We start from the raw sequence: 20,049 nt of genomic DNA, 5'->3' as shown, positions 1-20,049 counted from the left end.
TCGAAGCCTCGATTATTTCACGGCACATCTTATCTCTGTTCCTATCCACAACTCTGCAAGATTCAAACTGTGGGGTGCACTCGCACTCACGGCAGTGCACGCTGAGGTTACGGGACTCTTTATTATCAACATTGTTGCGGTGCTGCCTAAGCCTATCATTTAAGCACTGTCCTGTCTGACCAATATAAAACCTATTACAAGTGAGAGGAATAGAATACACGGCATTTTTTTGACACTTCACGAATTTGCACTCATGATTCTTCGGGCAAACGGGGATAGTTTTACCTGGATTGTTGACACGCATGCACAAGCTTGATAACTTACTGGGGGCAGAAAAAACAACATCCACTCCGACTATTTTTCCAACACTTTTCAAATTATGTGAATCTTGTGGATATAGGGAATGGCTGCTACTGGCTTACTTGTTTGACATTCAGGACTCGGGGAGCATTTCAGTTTCTTCAACAAAACATCGGCCACAGAAGAAAGAACATGAAGCGGATAGCCACAAGCAGTAAGCCTCTCTACCTGGTTACTAAAGCTGCGCGCGATTTTTTGTGTTGACAGGATTTTGTAAGTGCACTCCTGAAGCTTGACATGACAATTCCTCTTTTAACAAGCTTCGAGTGCGCGGAACTATATGGTAGCAACGGTTTATTAGCCCTAGGCTCGAAAGACCAGCACACGTTGCAAGGTGAAAACTGCAGGCTCAAGTCTAGAAATCTGATTGTGTCCTCTACAGGAACTTCATGAGTTACTTCCAAAGGGGCCAGAACATCAGAAAATACGCCTCGAACATTGGAGACTTCCCTACTAAAGGCTTCGCGGTCACAGGTGAGCAAAACTAGATAGTCATCCACAAAGCGAGAGACTGCTGCAACAGCTGTGCCATTTAAGCGGTTATTTAGTTTTCTGTCATGCATAGCTAAAAGGACATCACTCAAAATTGGCGCAATGCAGGAACCTATACAAATTCCCTTCTTCTGAATAAAAATTCGACCTTCCCACTCTGTATACGTGGATTCAAGGTAGGCTAATAACAATTCTAAAAAGTTCTCCACCGACATGCCGGCTGCGTTCTGAAAGCGAACGGCACCATAATTGTCAATGACGTCCCTTATGCACAAAAGGAGACTGTCATGTGGAATGGAGTAGTACAGGTCCTTTACGTCGATAGAAAAAGCACACAGTTGCTTGTCATGGTAGTAGTCTAGGGTGCTAATCACGTCAAGGGAATTCTTAACCTGGAAGGGATCGTCAACTGGTAGTATTGTTAGCTTTTCTTTCAGAAACTGTCCTAAACATTTTTGCCAAGAACCTTTCTCGGAAACAATAACGCGGAACGGCACGTCAGTTTTATGTGTCTTAACAGTAAAAAAACATGGTCAAGCTGGGCTTTTTACAGTTATTTATAGACGTAAACAGCTTGTCTAAGTTATTCTGCTTACACAACTATTTTACCTTGCATTTAGACTTCGCAAGACTTGTTTTTCTTCCCTCCTTACACACAGACTGGATGGCATCCATTGCTTTTTGTAAGCAGCAGTTTGTAAGCAGCAGTTGTGTAAGCAGAATAACTTAGACAAGCTGTGCACTTACAAAATCCTGTCAACATAAAACCGCACGGAGCTTTAGTAACCAGGTAGAGAGGCTTACTGCTTGTGGCTATCCGCTTCATGTTCTTTCTTCGGTGGCCGATGTTTTGTTGAAGAAACTGAAATGCTCCCCGAGTCCTGAATGTCAAAAAAGTAAGCCAGTAGCAGCCATTCCCTATATCCACAAGATATCACATAATTTGAAAAGTGTTGGAAAGAGAGTCGGAGTGGATGTTGTTTTTTCTGCCCCCAGTAAGTTATCAAGCTTGTGCATGCGTGTCAACAATCCAGGTAAAACTATCCCCGTTTGCCCGAAGAATCATGAGTGCAAATTCGTGAAGTGTCAAAAAAATGCCGTGTATTCTATTCCTCTCACTTGTAATAGGTTTTATATTGGTCAGACTGGACAGTGCTTAAATGATAGGCTTAGGCAGCACCGCAACAATGTTGATAATAAAGAGTCCCGTAACCTCAGCGTGCACTGCCGTGAGTGCGAGTGCACCCCACAGTTTGAATCTTGCAGAGTTGTCGATAGGAACAGAGATAAGCTGTGCCGTGAAATAATCGAGGCTTCGAACATCAAGACGTATGGTGACAGATGTGTAAGCGCTCCATCAGTGTCTATCTCAAAAAGAACTTCGCTTTCCGAATCGCACATCTTGCTTGTGTTGGCGTGCAGAATCCCAGTGCATGAATGAGCTCTTTGCTTTGTTTTCTTTTTGGTGCCTGAATGTATTTATACGTGCAGCGTGCCAAATAAATGTCAGTTGTTAGTTCAGCGCTGTGTCGTCCGTTTCTTTCTCTGCTCTATTCTTATGTGTGGGCCGAGATGCGTAAGGAGATTTGGAACGGAGAAGCTATTTTCCTCTTTCGTTGCGCTTCGCAACTAAACGTGATCCAGTAACGGTTTCTCAAGACGATTGCAGGGTAGATGCATGTTTCTGAGAACAACGAACCTCAGGTTTGCCGGCTGCCTAAGAAACATACGTGAAGCTAATAAAACTTCTTCTCGTTGCTGTTTCGGCCTTGTGTTTTTATTAAACACTCTCTTCCCAAAGTAACCATTTTTAAATTCAATAATATGCAAGATTTTAATAAAAGCATAACATTTGATTTGCATAGTATTAACACGCTGATAATATTATGTCTCAATAAAGTTTTTACATATCGCTCGGTGTCGTTATCCGCGGCATGCATTTTTCCTGTACGCAAACTAAAACTTCAAACGAAAAGCCTCAACTACCCTCTCCTGAATTTCCTGGAACCGGAAGCGGCGAAAAAAAAGAGTGATCTAACGAGGGGAAACACAAAAATGAAAGAAAAAAGAACACCTCATGAAGATTGTGCATAGTAGCCACATTACACTTTCCGCACGCCCGTCGCACAAAGAGTAAGAGTCTCAGTAAAAGTTTCCTGAGCCTGAAATGTCAATGAAAGACCGTGTGGGGAATGTTTATTTTCACAAGTACTTTTCACAAAAGATACCCTGAACCTTTTGATCTTTCCATTCCCTCACTGGCAGATTTATTTGTGTATTTATTGTATTGCCTCTTTTCTCCGAAAATTCTCAGAGCGCGGGTTGCAACGCGCCTCGCGAGCCGTTCATTTTTTTGTTGCCCTATTCTAAGATACGACGCGAGAACCTATTGCATAAAAGTTATCTTTGATATGGCTTTGAGTTGCACAGGTTGGTTGTTAATCTCTCTATTGTAATTGCTCCGCATTTCGTTCCAATCCTGGCCAACATAATATGGCACAGATCCGTTGCGAATGGATCAACAACGCTTTGCAATGGATCAACAGCGCAGTATAAATACTGCGTCTGAAACTGTTATGTATTATAGGACATCATTCAAACACTGACATCATAACAGAACGCCACAGCAATGTAGGTTTAGAAAAGTCAAAGTGATGGGAGTAATCCGTCGGCCAAGCAGCGACCAGTAATTGCAACACACGGCACAATTTAAGTGTTTTGCCTGTTTCTGTCTCCAGCCACTTTGTGTTCGTTCAGTGCTGTTCATCAACTATTTTTGTTGTCTCCACAGGTACCGACCGTGGAGGCGCTAAGTGTTTCTTAAGAACAGAGACATGGGTGGTACCGAGAGAATACTCGAGCAAGTGAGAAGTTTTCTTTGAGATCCATAGATCTAGTGGACAACAGGTGTCGATTATAGCGAATAACCCGCCACCTTGTTACGCAACGGAATTACCCCGAAGAAAGGGCTTTGTCTCGACCTCAGAGTTTTATCGTGCTCGTGTCGCGGTCTGTACTACGTGTCGTTTCTGTGTGCTGTGTGTTAGCATTATATCCGCAATATTGTTCTGTGGTGGCCAGCCGAAGAATGAGACCTGATGACCGATGGTAAAGAGATGTTTCCAAGCTGCCGGCATCGCGGGAGCGCTCCGTCCCTCTCCACTGCCAGCTTCGTCTTCTTCGTGACAATATGTTGTGAGTTTGATTAGTACAGATTGCGGTACCGAGAAGTAGAGTACGGAAATACAACCACACATCTCTAGTTGCACTGACTATAGATGCATGATTTTTGTGAACCCTGCCTGCGCGATGGTGGTGAAAATTGCGCGCGTACCCCTTCCCCCCCCCCCCCCCCCCCTCCCCCGCCTCACACACCTTTCAGCAATACGGTAGAGCAGGTTTCGAAAATGTATCTTGTGCAAAAGCGGGATGCACTCAAGCGAGCAAAAAACGTTTTACAGCCATACGGCTGATCCATGCTTATGTCTAGTTGGCGGATAGTTCAGTGTCTAAGGTCAAACTGCCACGTCCCCGAAGCACAGCCAAAATGGCTTTTGTTAAAGGGATATGCGCGGTTTAAAGATATATTAGGAGAGAACAAGGGAAAAACTGCGATGCTTTAAGATGTTGCCGACGGCGACGACCTGAAAGGTGCCAGTTCTGCTATCATAACAATGTTTGATATAACGCCGACCGGCTTATACTTGCTGCCAACGCATCGTACAGAAATATTGCACGACGGCAACGAAAAAGGGTATGAATGTGCACCCTACCATTCTCTTATAGAAATAAAAAATGAACGACAGGCCTTGCATCAAAAAAGGCGGCAGACATGAAGAGTTCGTTGCATGCTCGCACAAAAAAACTCCAGAGGATAGGCAAGTCCTGCAAGCTTTATCTTTGTGGACTGAAATATAGATAATGAAATATTCAACTAGGGAACACTACGGCTTAAGCTCTGCCTTGTTATAGCCTTACACCGCAGTGGGACCTAGAGCAGGAGATTGTTTACAAAGTTATTCGAAACAGAGAAATTTTTATGAGCTCTTTTTTGTTTCTTTGCTTTGACTGTGATTTAACAGTCTGCAGCCTGCAACCACCCACAGAACGGTTTTTGAGTGGCGTGAAGACTGAGAAATAAGAACCGCTGAGCTAGATCTGAATTAAACTTTCACATCGCAGCAAAGTTTTTTTCAAATGTAGAAGAGGTGGCTCGTAGTTGCTTATTCTCCACATGGTTCACAGTGAAATGCTCTCGAAGTTCAGAAGCCTATCTTTTACGGACATGCTTGTACCGCGGTCAGCGTGCTGGAAGGGCTGTCACCAAGTTGCCATGACATGACTGGCTTTGCATGGGGCGTGGTCAGACTGCGATGCTAGTACCGTAGTCATGTCGGGGCTTCGGCAGTCTTCAGCCATGCGTTGTTCACGCCGATGTTCTTCCTTGCAACTACATAATACTCCACTATTTCCGCAAGGGTTGATCTCACGATATGGGCGGTTTATTTCACTCAATCAAAGCGCAGTAAACTGCAACTTTTACTCAAGATATTAGAAAAGCAAGGATACTTTGAAGAAGTTTTTCCTTCTTCGTTTGTAAGTTAGAAAAAACAATTAAACAGATCGGGTATTAATATATTATAACCTCTGAAAAATTTTTTGTCCAGACGGTGTGTTCATATGCCGGCAGCAACTATCACGTCGAAGCAGAAGCCCAAAAAATCGCCAACTACAGGAATTCACCGCTAAAGCAGCGTGCCGGAATCGAGCTTCTAGCACCAGCAGCGGTTGCAGCTATGTGTATCTACCGGCGAATCGGTCGATTAAGGGGAAGCGTGGTCCATACGCAAACAACGAACTCAAGTCCATTCTGAATAGGTTCTTTCTTTAACGTCGAATCTGCGGCAGGTGGCGCATACTGATGAAGTAATTCATAAGGATCTCTTGATTAAGAAAGAGATAATTGAAACATTTTTTTTGGTACATCACTCGGTTCAGTTAATGGAGTCATAAAAAAAAACTATCGCTCAAAAAAGTGTTCAATTTGCTGTTGCGTCAGTTCACAAAGCACATAAAGTAAACCTTAAACCGTACGCACATGCAGGATTGGGTTCGTTATGCTTTTGCTTTCAGTTTGTGTATACTTTTTTTAATAGTTTATCTTATTTTTTGCGCATTGCTCGTACAGTATAATGTAAGTGTTGGTTGGAACTGGTGCCCGAAAACAGAACCTAGCCGCCAGGAAAAAAAATTGGTGGGGGCTTAGCTTTGGTTAAGCCTGGTAGGTTGCGAAAGCAAAAGCGCAGCGCCTCCAACAGAAGGAACGCAGTACGCCATGTCTACAGGTCGCGTGTGGCTACCGGCCGCCGCTGCGCGACGACTCGACTTGGTAGCCCATCTCTCACCCTGGTATGACGCCACGCTATGACGTCAGTAGGTATGGAATGACGTCAGAGGTCATTCTAAATGTCACGTGTGGCTACCGGCCGCCGCTGCGCGACGACTCGACTTGGTAGCCCATCTCTCACCCTGGTATGACGCCACGCTATGACGTCAGTAGGTATGGCATGACGTCAGAGGTCATTCTAAATGTCACGCGTGGCTGCCGGCCGCCGCTGCGCGACGACTCGACTTAGTAGCCCATCTCTCACTCTGGTATGACGTCACGTTATGACGTCACTAGGCATGGCATGACGTCAGAGGTCATTGTAAATGTCACCCGTGGATGCCGGCCGCCGTTGCGCGACGACTCGACTTGGGAGCCCATCTCTCACCCTGGTATGGCGTCAGAGGTCATTCTAAAGGTCAAACGTGGCTACCGGCCGCCGCTACGCGAAAGGCCGTTCATGAGCGTAGTATTGCTTTCCCAATAAAAAGACAAAGGCACAGCTGTCATAATAGCTTCTCCTCTGTGCGAAACGAGCGTGTGGAAATGTTAATTCTGAGGATTGCGGCTTCTAGATAGCCTTGATTATTCTTTCCTTTCAGTAGACGACAGAGGTTGCAAAACATAGCTCTTGATCAATCAAATTGCATGGCACGCTCGTTATCCTCTCCTCTCGCAAAAAAAAATTAAGAGGTTGCGTAAATTGGCTACCACGAACGCTTGCGCTACCTACGCGCTTTAAAACGTGACAGTTTTCATTTTCCTGAAACGAATTTTATAACCTTCACTTTATCAAATTACGTTTTTGCCAGTAAAATATCAATGACGTGATGAAAAGTTTTGTTCATGCGAAAGCAGCTTGTGAGAATGACATGCCAAGTTTATGGCATTCCCAAATTTTCCAAGGCATATGGTAGTGATTAATCCTTCTTCTGAAAACGAATATGATAGCTGATATGTAATAGTGCGGCTATGGATATGCAAAGAATCGCGCAGATGTTTGCTCACATATTTAAATTGGCCATACGCATAGTGTCTAATTGCATGTGTGACCCTACCAGCTTAACTTTCTACGTGGAGTGATTTGGATAACGAGCAATTACCCGTTCTCGCATGAAGAAATCTTTTCTTTCCGTTTTGATGATGGAGCTTTATATTCATATTCGCTCACTTTCGACCCGCTTTTCTTCATTCTGTTTTCTTTTTCAGTATCCTGTCTACTATGGAACATTGAGAGGACATACCTAGTTAGCAGTCCTAAGCTATTTTTCCTTCGGTCCTTGCTCCTGATTCTCCTTGATTTTTGTGGCTGTGCATGCAGCCTCATTGACCGAAGGGGTTTACACTGAAGCACGTGATTCAACCCACAGCAAAGAAGCTACCGATGCTAAGAAACCGCGCTATACAGCAAAAAAAAAAAACATTGACTCCAGAATCCGTGATCCAACCTATCAGTCACGCTCACCGGTCCCAGCGCTAGACGAAAAATACGGAGCTAAACGTGTGGCACCGCGAAAAGAATTTCACCGTGCTCCGTCTTCATTGGTTTGACATTTTTTGCAAACAAAAACAAAGGAGACTACTTTCTTGGCGAAGCACGTCGCTTCCCACGCATTCCCTCGCAACCGGCGCTCGGGGCTCGTAAAGCGTCCGATTGGAAATAATGACCGTGTCGCTGTGGCGAATGCTGCACATAATGGGCCCCGGCGCGTGCCAATCTATTTCGAACTTTTGCAATGTCCGCGACGGCCAACGGGCGGGAAACGACACGCACAGCTGCAAGCGTTTACCCGCCCCGCAGACCCATGCTTTCAGGTCTTTATTTTTGCGATTTCGTCACCAAATTACGCGGTTTATGAGTTTTTGGGATTATGATATGCATTCTCTTTGATCCTAAAATTAAACATACACTTTGTAGTGAAACTCCGAGGGGCTAACAGGTTTTCTCTATTGCGAAGCTGACGGCAGCACGCTCGCTGTTCACTTGGTGCTGGCACGGGTAGCTCCGTTATGAAAGACTGATCGTCATGCATACATCGGGCAGATACTGTTTATCAGCCTAAAACATATGTGCTGCGGTTATAAGGAAAGGAGCTCAGTAAACATTCTTCTACCTCACTGTTGCCTCATTAAACAATATCCTTATTGAAAAGCACGCAAACCGCAGCGTACTTTTTTTAGACGGTGGTTTATCTAGAGTAGCCGATGGCGAGGTCATATGGGCTAGCCAAACGGCTTGTATATATGCATCCAAAAGTTCTATTTCGTACGGGACCGCAAGCTCGAAGAAGAAGACGCAGACCAGTGCCCCACGTTCCAGTAAGAAGTTTAAAATATTCAGTCACAGACAATTTTGATATGGGAAATATAAAATGCTAGCAGTAGAGCCTTTCGCACCGGAGAATTGAGCGCCACTGATGTAAAAGTCGAGGCAGCCAATGATTCCAGAAGAATCTGGACAAGCATGTATTATTTTGCGCTTGTGTGCTTTAGCTAGCCACTATGAGACAAATCGAGCTTGCCAGAACTTTCTTTGAAATTTGACTCAGAAACATGCACGTTGTCAAGGATACGTGTTCGAACCTTACGTTGTGCGGTACTACACAGAGAACCTTTTTTCTAATAAGTGCCCAGACGACTGACTCGGCTCTCTCGGCGAAGAAGATCTGCGTCGCGCAGCAGTTTAATTTCTCTTCAATTAAAGATACGAACTATTGTAGCCGTCTCATTTCAAAGACCGTGTCTTCTTTACGAGCGGGCTCGATATGGAACGTGTTATTAAAAATAACACGTTCAGCACGGAGTAAGTGAGAAAAGGTAGATTGTCATTTGTAATTAAAGAATGCCGTACAGAATTTTTTTTTGCCTTTTTGCTGTTATTACTGAAACATCCCACCCATTCCCGCACTTCAGATGCACATAGCCCAGAGTATTAGTAAACTTTCCAAACTTTGGGTCTGTTCAAAACGGAGATTGAAAGGGACAAGCTACGCAGCCGTGCTAAAAAAAGTTGGAACGTCTTGAATCAAAATCTACATCGATTGTGCACAACTAACTTTCCCTTTATATTTCGCTGTTCCTGTGCTGTTACCACATTGCGCGCTTGCAGCGAGCGCACTAGTTTCTCTCATCGCAAGGAGTTGGGATTTCGGCAAGCAATTTGAAATTTCGGTGCGCGTTGAGCATACTGGTAACCCGTTCTCGCTTTCCTCATGATTCGTTCTCTCTCGCGATTTTCCCTGACATCGTCGACGGGCTTGAATATAAGCCTGTTTCTTGCACGACTCTTGTGAAGCTTAAGCACATTGTGATCTTATGAAATCTGAATCGCATGGCTCTAATAACCGGTGGTGGTCTTTTCAGAACTCTCAGCTATTTTATAATCGTCCTTGTTGGAGCTTGTGAAGTCTAATGTCTTTTACACAAAAATGAAAAAAGAACCAAAAATACACGATCGGTGCCAAGATGAGGCTCTCGACTACATCCATATCGTGATAGACTTCTCGATGAGTGTTAAGAAGGTTGTGTCCTAAAGGGCGTTAAATAGGCGCCCTAAAAATGTGAAATAAATTTTTAACTTTCCGGTATCTTCTCGAGCAAAGACAGAAGCTGAACTGTTCACATGTTGTGTGCGTTTAAGAAAATGCGTACATGTACAGTCAGGGACAAAAGTATCTGGTCCACGTGCTTCGCAAACGATGCTGATAGCTCTACAATTATTCGACGAATGAAGATGGCTTTTGTGGAGGTGAAAGTTAAAATGATGTTCTTTCAACTCCACAACTGTCGTCTCCAGCCGGCGATTAGTTATAGAGCTATGGGCTTCGTTCGCGGACTACGTGGTCCTGAGACTTTTGTCCCCGACTGTACGTGCGTGTTATTCCTTGGCCGCAGTCAAGCATATAGGCTTTAGGACCTTTAGCTGGCAGGGACATTCCTGCTTGTAGGAAACGTTACCGGGACTCTATTTTTTTTTTCAGATAAATAAGCTTGTCTGTAGTGTCGTCATTCATGTGCCTCTAACAGTTTTTGCGTCTCGGAATTGAAAGAAGGCCAGCTGTGCAAATGCGGCGCAAAATAGCGGCGAAGTGTGTGATTAGGTTCTCAGGTGTTTCATGTGTGGAGAATTTTTATGTTTTTCTTGACGTCCTCGTGTACAACTTACACCTAAGATTTGTGACATATCAGTAATGTTCAAACACTGGATTTTGATAATATGGGCGCGTTAGTGTAGCTGTGTGAAAAACATGAATAAAATGAAGAGCTTAACCGGTTGCGCTTGACAGCGTGAAAACCTAACAAAGCGCAACAAATAACTTCAGAATGTGTTGCAAAAGTAAAAAAAAAAGTATCGGCCTTCTTAGGCGTGATCTCAAACACGCGCCCTCATACTTAAAAAAAAAACCTGCTTACATCACGCTAATCCGCCCGAAAGTTGAGTACGCTTCTGCCAGATGGGGTCCTCAAGAAGCATACGTCATAAACAACATCGAATCCCTGCAAAACCGTGCTGTTCGCTTCAGCTTTTCAGATTATTCATGCTTCACCAGTGTCACAGCCTTAAAACAACGTGCCGAGTTGGAACCACTATCATGTCGACGCCATTGCGCTCGCCTAACCTTACTTCACAAATTGTATCATCATGTCACCCTCCGCGATGACTTCTTCTTGCCACACTCCGCAGTCTTTCCTCGCCGTGACCACGATAACAAAATAAAAAGCATAACGCGCCGTTCATCGTTTTACACAAAATCATTCATTCCTTGCACCATAATAGACAGGAAACACCTACCATCTCACATAGCTACTGAGGTTAACTTCCAATCCTTTAAGCATTCGTTAAAGAAAACTATGGACTAATAGATTTTGTATTTTTGGTGTATTACGTGTATTATACTTTTACTGGGTATATTATTTTGTGGTGTTCATTGTTTTATTTGGGTACTTTACCAGCTTTATTTCATGCTACGTTATTGCATGCATTGCTTGTTTTATTTCAAGGGCTGTGCCGTATTTTTATGCTTGTATCGCCCCCCTCCCCCCTATGTAATACCCTCGCACGAGGGTCCTTAGTGGTTTTGTAAATAAATAAATAATATTCAAAACAGTGGTGCCAGAATGCAAAAACCCATAATGATTCACTTTGAGAAGAAAACCACTGAGCACAACTGGGACTGTTTAGTGGTGTTTAATAACGATGATCTTCCTGATAAAAACAATAAATAGTAATCCCGTGTTCACGAGTACTGCACCAGTGGCGAAATTCCGCCTTGCAGGGAGCTCAAGTCTGGAACGTCGTGATAGGCCAAGCTAAGAGAGTGTACTTTTGCTTCGAAACATGCATGTGGTTGCTGAAACAGTCGCTAGACGCAAAACCTATCTAACTTTCGATCTCTGTGTTGTGTGGTGTACTGTGTCTCTCTCACGCCACAGTGAGGCATTTAATCCAGATTCCCATTTTCCGGTCACTCTTGCAGGGCTGAACGAATAAGTGTGGACGTACTATAAGCAAGAAATGAAACGCGAACAAGACAAGTCAGCTATTGAGAGCAAAATTAAAAGCCCCTAACCATGGTAAGCACAATACTAGTGAGTGGTAACTTCGCTTGTTAGTTGCGAGGACTCTTCTTCAGAAGTATTTATCATCCTCTCTTGGGGGTAATATGTTCGGTTTGGTTTATTCAGGTTTAACGTACCAAAGCAACTCCCGGCTATGAGCGACGCCGTAGTTAAAGGCTCCGGTAGTTTCGAACACCTGGGGTTCTTTAAAGTGCACTGACATCGCACAGAACACGGGCCTCTAGAATTTCGCCTTCATCTAAATTCGGCCACTGCGGCCGGGATTGAACCCGCGTCTTTCGGGTCAGCAGCTGAGCGCCATAACACTGAGCCACCGTGGCGGCGTTCTGAAGTGAACTGAAGTAGTTGGTTGTTTTATGTAGCGAACTGAAGGAGTTGGAGTAGTTGTAAAGTATTCGCGCGAAAAAAAAAATATTGTGATTCTACGAATTATCGATTTGTTCGTGCTCTGTTGATAACGTAATGCATGTATGCGCTACTGAATGCATCTTTGGATGATTCTGACTCTGCATTGGCTGATAATTGTTTTTTTCTTTGAATTCGAGAACAATACAGAAGATAAAAGACAAATAAAATTTATTGAACACTTTGTTGAAGCATTTATAAAGCGATCTTTTACAGCAATCCTTTTGCTTGACGGCACGAAGACATGAGGCAAAACTATTTGTCTCACCATACCCAACAACTCTGGACAAAAGCAATTCTGAGCAGGAAACCGTTGATGAACACAATTTTTTCATACAATGCAAGATCTCAGTATAAAAATGACTATATGTGCAGATCACCCGACGGCAGTCTTGTACTTTTTTTCTATTAACGTGTTTGCTATCGTTAAAAGCGTTACCTATTGGTTTCGAAGGCAGTCTTAACTGCTGGATCCGATCGATAGAAACGCTTTAAAAGAAAGATTTTGCTAAATATTGGAAGAATGGACAATTAAGTTCAATATTTTAGTAACGATGTCTTAAAATTTTCCAATTTTCAAAATTTTTGTCCGATAACGTTGACCATGAATGACATGTAAGTAACTAGCATAGAGCTTGCCGAGCGCGAAGTCGTTCATTAATTTCTTTTCTTATGTGCCCAAATGTGCGATTTCATTGTAACTTTAGTAGTAAAGACGATGAGATACCCCAAAACGAAGGCATCTGACGTAAGGGATCAAATATGCGTTTTGTTCTTCTTTACAAATGATACAATCTGGTTGACACTGTTTTTTTCTTCGACTTTTCTCGATGTAGATCGCTGTCGCTTCTAGATTTCACGCCTACCATGCCCTTATCTACTTGTGTGTTCGCTCTGCTAGATATCATGTTGCCATATTTTTAAAGTATTTTGCTCGCGTTCTTGGGGTCCTGTTATTCATAAGGATGCTTTTCTATTTTTATGCATACATTCGTGTGCATTGTACCTGGAAATATATGAAGAGTTGAATGTATTATTTTCCCCCTCACTCTAATGCCCTGCCAAATGCGCTGTGAGTAATAAATAATTAAGTACTCTGCATATGCTTTATAATGAATAACTTTCAAGTGCATGCAAATCATACGGCTCAAAACGATTTGCATAATAATAAGACTCTTGAAATCGATACCAAAAGAAAGCGACACCACAGTCCCTGATAAACGCCCTTAGTCTTAAATAATTACCATGTCAATTTTCTTCCTTCCGCATCGAAAGACCTTACGCTTCTTGGCGAAGAGCAACTACAAATAAAAGAACAACAGAATGCACTCTGCAGTTATTTTATCTTCGAAGATATTACTGAATAGGGGCTGTCAAAGAACAAGTGGAAGTTTTTTAACAATGTCTTGGTACCCAGCAAAAGTAGCAAAAATGTAGCAACACCACTTTTTGCTACATTTTTACTGCATTTCACAGGTTTTAAAGAAACGGGACTGAATTTACAAATAATGTTCTAGTAACGGCAAGGCGTAACTGCATTTAATGGAAGATATTACAGCCCCTGTAAGCATTAGGAAACCGGCACACTTTCTGTCACCGCTGTTTCTGGGAGCTGATAGACTAAAGACCAACGCCGTAAACCCGATATTTGGGATCTTGTGACGCCAGTACTCACTGGCTGTAGCACCATAGCAGCGATGATTGTGATGTTCTGATGCATGTGCAAGAATAAGCATTCAGGCCCTGCCTCAGTGAGAAAAAAGAATTTCACTTCCTACCACGGGCACATATTGTAAGCGCCATCTCGCCTCTATTGAAGTAGCTTAGCACTGTTGAGTGCATCCCAGTTCGTGATGCTCAACAAACGAAATGTCGGCAATGCTATGAAATGACACACCCGTACTGCTAACGGAGCACGGCTACAAGTTACGATACCTGCGAAAATATGCAGGTGAGAAGAAAATCCTTCACATCACCAACGGTGCAAATCAGACGCAAAGCTCACTGGGGACGCGAAACTTTCATAGCTACACTGGCATGTTAGCGCAGTCGATGCGGAGTCGATGGAAGAGAGGGGCTTCATCTCAAAACAGAACCCGTGCAACGCATGCTAGGTGTGGAAGAGGCAGAAGTGAAGAGAAGTGGCGCCCCACAAGCTGCCCTGCGAGGTTCCAGTCATGTAGAAAGTTACCGGCTCTGGTCGGCGTGACTGGGGCTCTTGTGGAAGGCAATCCGCTATCGTGACTGCGATGTGAGCGGAGAGCCGCCAGAAGCACGCAGTATTTTTGGTAAAGATTAGCACTTACCCAAGTACAGTAAAAACGGAATTAGACGCTTAGAGCTCCCATGAAGTTTCGCAAGAGGTCTTTAAGCATTCTCTGGTCGTTCGTCAGCTTCCTTGAGTTGAAATTAAATACACAGGACATCCCCTCCCCTCTTACCTCTAACATGCACGATTTAGAAGGTGCACGGTTACCCTTAAGGCGAATAATATAAGTCACATAGTAGACGCAGGTCGGTGCGAATTGCAGAATTATTTATTGTCGAAGATAGAACAAAAAGAAGCTGCAGGTTTTGAGAGGGAAACATGTAGGTTTGCATTAACTGCTTAATGCTCAATTTAGCCTCCTCACAAATTCTGCAAGAACGTTTTCAGAAGAGGTCGTGAAAAATAGCATGTCTTCTTTATGGAGCAGCTTCAGGCAGATTACTACAACATGTTTTGCAGCATATTGACCCTAGCCGTATTCGATGAGGCCTAGGTTAGGTCTGACACAACTTGAGATAATATTTTTAATTCTTCTGATTCGTAGCTTTTCATCAGTAGTCCTTGATTTTATTTTAACATGGTTCGCGGCATGTAGCTGTGCTAAACGTAGTGTTCAATATCAAAAGCGCCGGAGCATGAAAGCACGCTGCTTAAAATATAACGGTATTTTTCTACTAAGGTCATTTGCGAAATGAAAATACTTTAAGAGCCCTTCTTTCGCCTGAAGTAAGAAACCTTATCAGCTATCTTGAGTCGAGTTTCAAGAAAATGCTCTTCATTTAAAACAAACGCGTACAATACAGAGTAACATGTATGGGCAGAAATATTTGAACAGAGCGGGCAAAGATGCTGTGCGCAGTCAGCATCTTTAATAGCCCGATATTAAAATGCCGCAAACTTTTCGACGAATCACCGGCAACCCAAACGGGGTGAGGTCTGTCGTTCAGTTGCCGAGTGCGCGTGCTGCTTCATGCAGCCAACACAACGATTTTGTGGTAGGGGTCGCTAAAGCCCTCAGGAACTGAAGGCTGGCATAAGAACTCACCGGTCGACGCCAATTGCGGTCAGGGTGTAGACAGAGACGATGACCGAGACATGCTGCATGAAGAGCACGACGGGGCAGAAGAGTGGCTCAAAGATCCAACGGCCCAGCATAAAGTCAGTGTAGGTGAACGGTATGGAGAACACGGCCATGGCGATGTCCGACAGGGCTAGGTTCACCAAGAAAAGCCGCAGTTCGCGCGATGACCGACGGCCCAAAACCAGCACCACGATTACCATTACGTTACCGCCGAGAGCCAGCAGGGCCGTCAGGCTGTACAGCGCTATGAGGAACGCTTGAAGCTCGAATCCAAGTAGGGTCATCGGTGGGTAGTCTTCAGCAGTGAGGTTACCCGAAAATGATACTGCTGATGAGTTGTCCTCAGACGAGGTCCACGGGCTGGGCGAAAATGTTGCTTCAGTGGCGACATGACCCCAGGGAACCGAAAGGTTAGCGTCCGTGGTCGGGATATCCGACAGGGTGGGCTCTGCCACTATCCCCCAGAAGGCCATAGTAAGAGACAGCAGTGAGACTGCGTGAAATATCTGTCTTGTCTCGCCGAACTTCTCCGGGCGTTTTTTCTTAGTCTGCTAAAGAGGACTGAGGGCAGTCTCTTCGCGCGAGTAGGATTTGAAAAAAAATAAATGCTTTACTTTGTGAGCGGATCTCACTTGGCCAGCGGTGAAAGCAGGATCAAATCAAAGAGTTTTCATTCATCTATGGCTTTGTAGCTGCAGCATCAAGTTGTATAACATGCGCAGATTGATGATGTCGCGATCACCAGTCACCAGTGTCCGCGAACAGCTGCGGCAACAAATGCGATGAACAGTCGATGACTATAGTTGACTTTGTCACAGTTTGCAGTGATTTAAGTTGCAGAAATAGCAATGCCTTTCAGCTGGCGAAAGACTACTGAGAACTCGATCGATCACTTCACCGGACACAGGCAGCAAAGTTCTTGCGAAGAACAAGAAATGCAAGTCACCCAGTCACCAAATAGTTCCTAACGGTGCTTGTTGTCACAACGATATATCTCTCCAACTTGGCCGAAGCGGAAAGAAAGGATGCGGTACCTCTTTTTATATCCGTCCTACGTTGGGGTTACCAATTTAAAAAGAACGCTTCCAAAGCACTCTTGGTCAAATCACTTCCTGAAATATTCAAAGTGCTGATGCACTAAACAGTGTATGCAAGCGCAGCAACACTTATGTCCGGACGTCAAACTGCAGATGAGAGTCTTACTTTGACCGACGAGCTGAGCGATAAATATGTTCGTGAGTTGTTCGCACCAGTTTCGGGCACGCACTGAGCGTTGCGCGGTGACGCCGATGACACGCACGCGGCGTATTTGAAGAACGGGCCAAGAGCTGAGCAGCGGGCAAACGATGCTCGAGGGGTGCGCACGGAGGTGGACCAAGCCGGCGAGAGCGGACCGCCTTGCGGGACAGAGCAGGCTGCAACCGCGCGCCAGAGACCGCGTTTCGCTACGAGTCAGGGGATGCCCTTCCCTGCTGTTTTGTTGGCCGCTCCCTTCCCTCCCTCAATGCTCGCCCTTTCCATGCGCGCCCGCGCCCCGCATTTGGCAGGGGGCGCGGCTGTCGGCTGTTGCCTGACAACGGGCCCGCGCTGCCGGTTGCGGGGTCCGAAAGGAGGACGGCGCTGGACAGCACCTCACACGGACCGTGTTTCTTTTCCCTACAGACTTGTTCATAGTTCGGGTAGTTCATCTCTTTCTTCAGTTGTGTTATTCGGGAATAATTTCGTCTTCAAATCACTATTTCATAAACTGTGACTTGCCTCTCATTGGCTGATAAGTCTGCAGTAAGTTCTTCGCTACGTCGGCGATTTGACTAGCTGGACAGGTGACTGTCTGGTTAACTGTTGACTCGAATAAAAGCATATTTAATTGTATTCACTAAGCAATACAGTAACAGATTTTTGAACTGCGTGTCTTATTTATTCACTGATTAAATTACTGGTCAATTTCTGCGATCACGGCTCCAAATAAAGTCTGCTTCAAAATATCTTCAATCTTATGCACCAGTCGAGATGAGGGCAGCCAATAATAACGTAGTTCTGAATTTTGTGAAAACTGATACACTTCTATTAGACAAGGAACATGAGATATTTCATGCCAACTCGCTTATTTGGGTAATAACCATGGAAGTCGAGCTGCTTGCCCATTACGATTCGAGAACGCCAAGAAACATACGCTCGCATCTTGTGCTTCCTGACGCTGCAAAATCGTAATGGACTCGTTTGAGTGCCCGTTCGAGTCTGGAAATGAAGCGTCCTTCATGACCTTGGCAATTATACAAGGTGCCTCACCTAAATTTTTGCACAATTAAAAAAAATTCTTTTTGAGTTAGCAGAGCGCTTTTCTCGGCGTAGCATATTCAGCGCTGTAGTACATGCAGTTAAGATGTGCTAACTAGCAGGCTGGTTAATCAATATTGAATATTTAACTTTTTAAGTATTACTGACAGGCGCGTAGCCCACGGTAAGTAATATCCATATCAGTTCTTAGAATTTCGAAAACACGGTTACCCTCGGTGCTGTGGCCCAACAAATTTTGGCTGCATCACGCCAAAATACATGTCCTTTCGAGAAGCTTGCAGGCAAAGCAACCTCTCTAGTGCTCATACCTCGTCGAAATAGCCAAAATTTGTTGGGCCACAGCGCCGACGGCAACCGCATTTTCAAAGTTGTAAAAACTGACATGGATATTACTTGTGGCGGGCTACGCGCCTCTCAGTGATTAAGTAGCCTATCAGTAATAGTTAAAAAGTTAAATACTCAATATCACTTAACCAGCCTGCTAGTCAGCAAGTCTTATTTATATTCTGACGTACTACACTGCTGACTGTGCTCTGCCGAAAAAATGCTCTCCTCATTGAAAAAAACCTATTTTTAAAAATTGAGTAAAATCTTATATGAAACACCCTTTATGTCCACCCTGTATTCTTTACAGCCCTACAATTTGATGCAGCAGGAGCGAAACTCTCTTCTAAAACCATATGAGAGTGTTGAGGATTTGCGGGGTCGTAGCGGAGCACCAGAGCAAGGTGACCAGCGTGACAGGCTTCTAGTTCCGAACAGCCCGTGCCGGGCGTGCGCTCCGAGCACGCGCTGTCCATCTTTATTTTCCTCTATCGCGGGCTGGTAACGCGGACCTCAGCGCCTGCGCTCTATAGCGTCGCCGGGCGCTATAGGGCCCCCCGCCTAGACGGAACGGCGAAATGTACCCGCGGACGGGGCAGAGATGGAGTAGCCACGGCAGGCAAGCACGCAGCTAGAGGAACAGTGCCCCCACGGGGTCGCTACAGGGTACGGTAAGTTCATGTCAGGGCCGGGAAGAGCCGTCGGTTGGAGTGGGCGGGCCGGGCGCTACAAGAGAACGTTACCTGTAATGGCTCTAGAACTGTAAAGTAGAACTGCGGCTACTTTTGGTACAACGGACAGATGTAAATACGTGGCATAAAAACAAGTATGAGGGTGAAAACTACGCAGCAGTGTTTTCGTATGCATCGCCTTCTCACTGCCTTTTCTGACTTCTGCCCGGCGTTCCTTGTATTATTAAGGCGGAAGCCTTTAATGCCTCATCGTTGTAAGCAGAAGTTGCCGACAGAAATGTCACGCTTTTCAGTTGATCGAAACGGTCGTGACGTCACAGTATGCGTATTTAAAACGGGGCCAATTGTACTTTGGCTAGTAACGTCACAGAGCGCGCATTTAAAACGGGGCCAATTGTACTTTGGCTAGTAACCATGCAACCAATTAAAGGGATCGTATAGTGATGCTCCAAGTAAGTGGGAATGGGTTTAGTTAATTGCTTAATTTACACAATCAGCCACATTAACCTTTCTAATCAGGCCAAATAAATATATAAAACCGAGTAGGAAATTAGTCGAGTTCGGGAATCGAACCCCGGTCTCCGGCGTGCGAGACAAGCATTCTACCACTCCGCCATGCAAGCTCGATGGTTTGGAATGAACAAAGGCGCGTCTAGTGAATAGGGTGTCTTCGTTCACTCCTATCTTCCTCCCTGCCGTTACGGCAAGGTTCAGGTGTCCACCGAGATATGCGAGACAGATACATTTCCTTTCCTCAAGAACCAATTTACCGACGAGCAAGACGTAGAACCCAACGGGCAATGGCGTTCTGTGGACTCCCTGGCAGCGTTGCAAGGCGCTGTCGCGTTCCACTCTTAGAGGCGAAGCTTAACATCTTAACTATACATCAGTGACACAAGCAGCAACACTGCGCTTAAGGCTTTCGCCTCACCGCACTTTAGGTCAACAAAGTGCCCCCTGAATTTTTTCGGCGTAGCTCGATGGAAGTTTATAATCGATTTGAATGAGATATTGTCCTCATTTCAATGAGGCTTCCAGGTGGGGTGATTTTAAGAGCGCAGTAAGAGGAACACAATTTACACTACATTGCGTACAGCAACACAGGCTTGATAATGATGGAAATTATCAGGGAAATGTTAGGAATAGAGAAACAGAGCAACAA

General features: G+C 44.7%; 1 protein-coding gene across 1 annotated transcript in view; it reads right to left on the bottom strand.

Moving 5' to 3' along the window:
- The window catches only part of LOC149355075 (RYamide receptor-like), a 309,344-nt gene extending 293,298 nt beyond the window's left edge, over nt 1-16,046 (bottom strand). The window contains exon 1 of the mRNA XM_089576059.1: nt 15,538-16,046. Coding sequence (XP_089432185.1) covers nt 15,538-16,046 — 509 coding nt within the window. The remainder of the gene's footprint in view (nt 1-15,537) is intronic.
- Nucleotides 16,047-20,049: the final 4,003 nt, after the last annotated feature.

Source organism: Amblyomma mixtum, chromosome 3 (genome assembly GCF_055824585.1).
Source record: "Amblyomma mixtum isolate Tamu chromosome 3, ASM5582458v1, whole genome shotgun sequence".
Classification (NCBI taxonomy): Eukaryota; Metazoa; Arthropoda; class Arachnida; order Ixodida; family Ixodidae; genus Amblyomma; species Amblyomma mixtum.
Note: the sequence above shows the minus strand (reverse complement) of the source record. Positions and strands in the feature narration are given on the sequence as shown.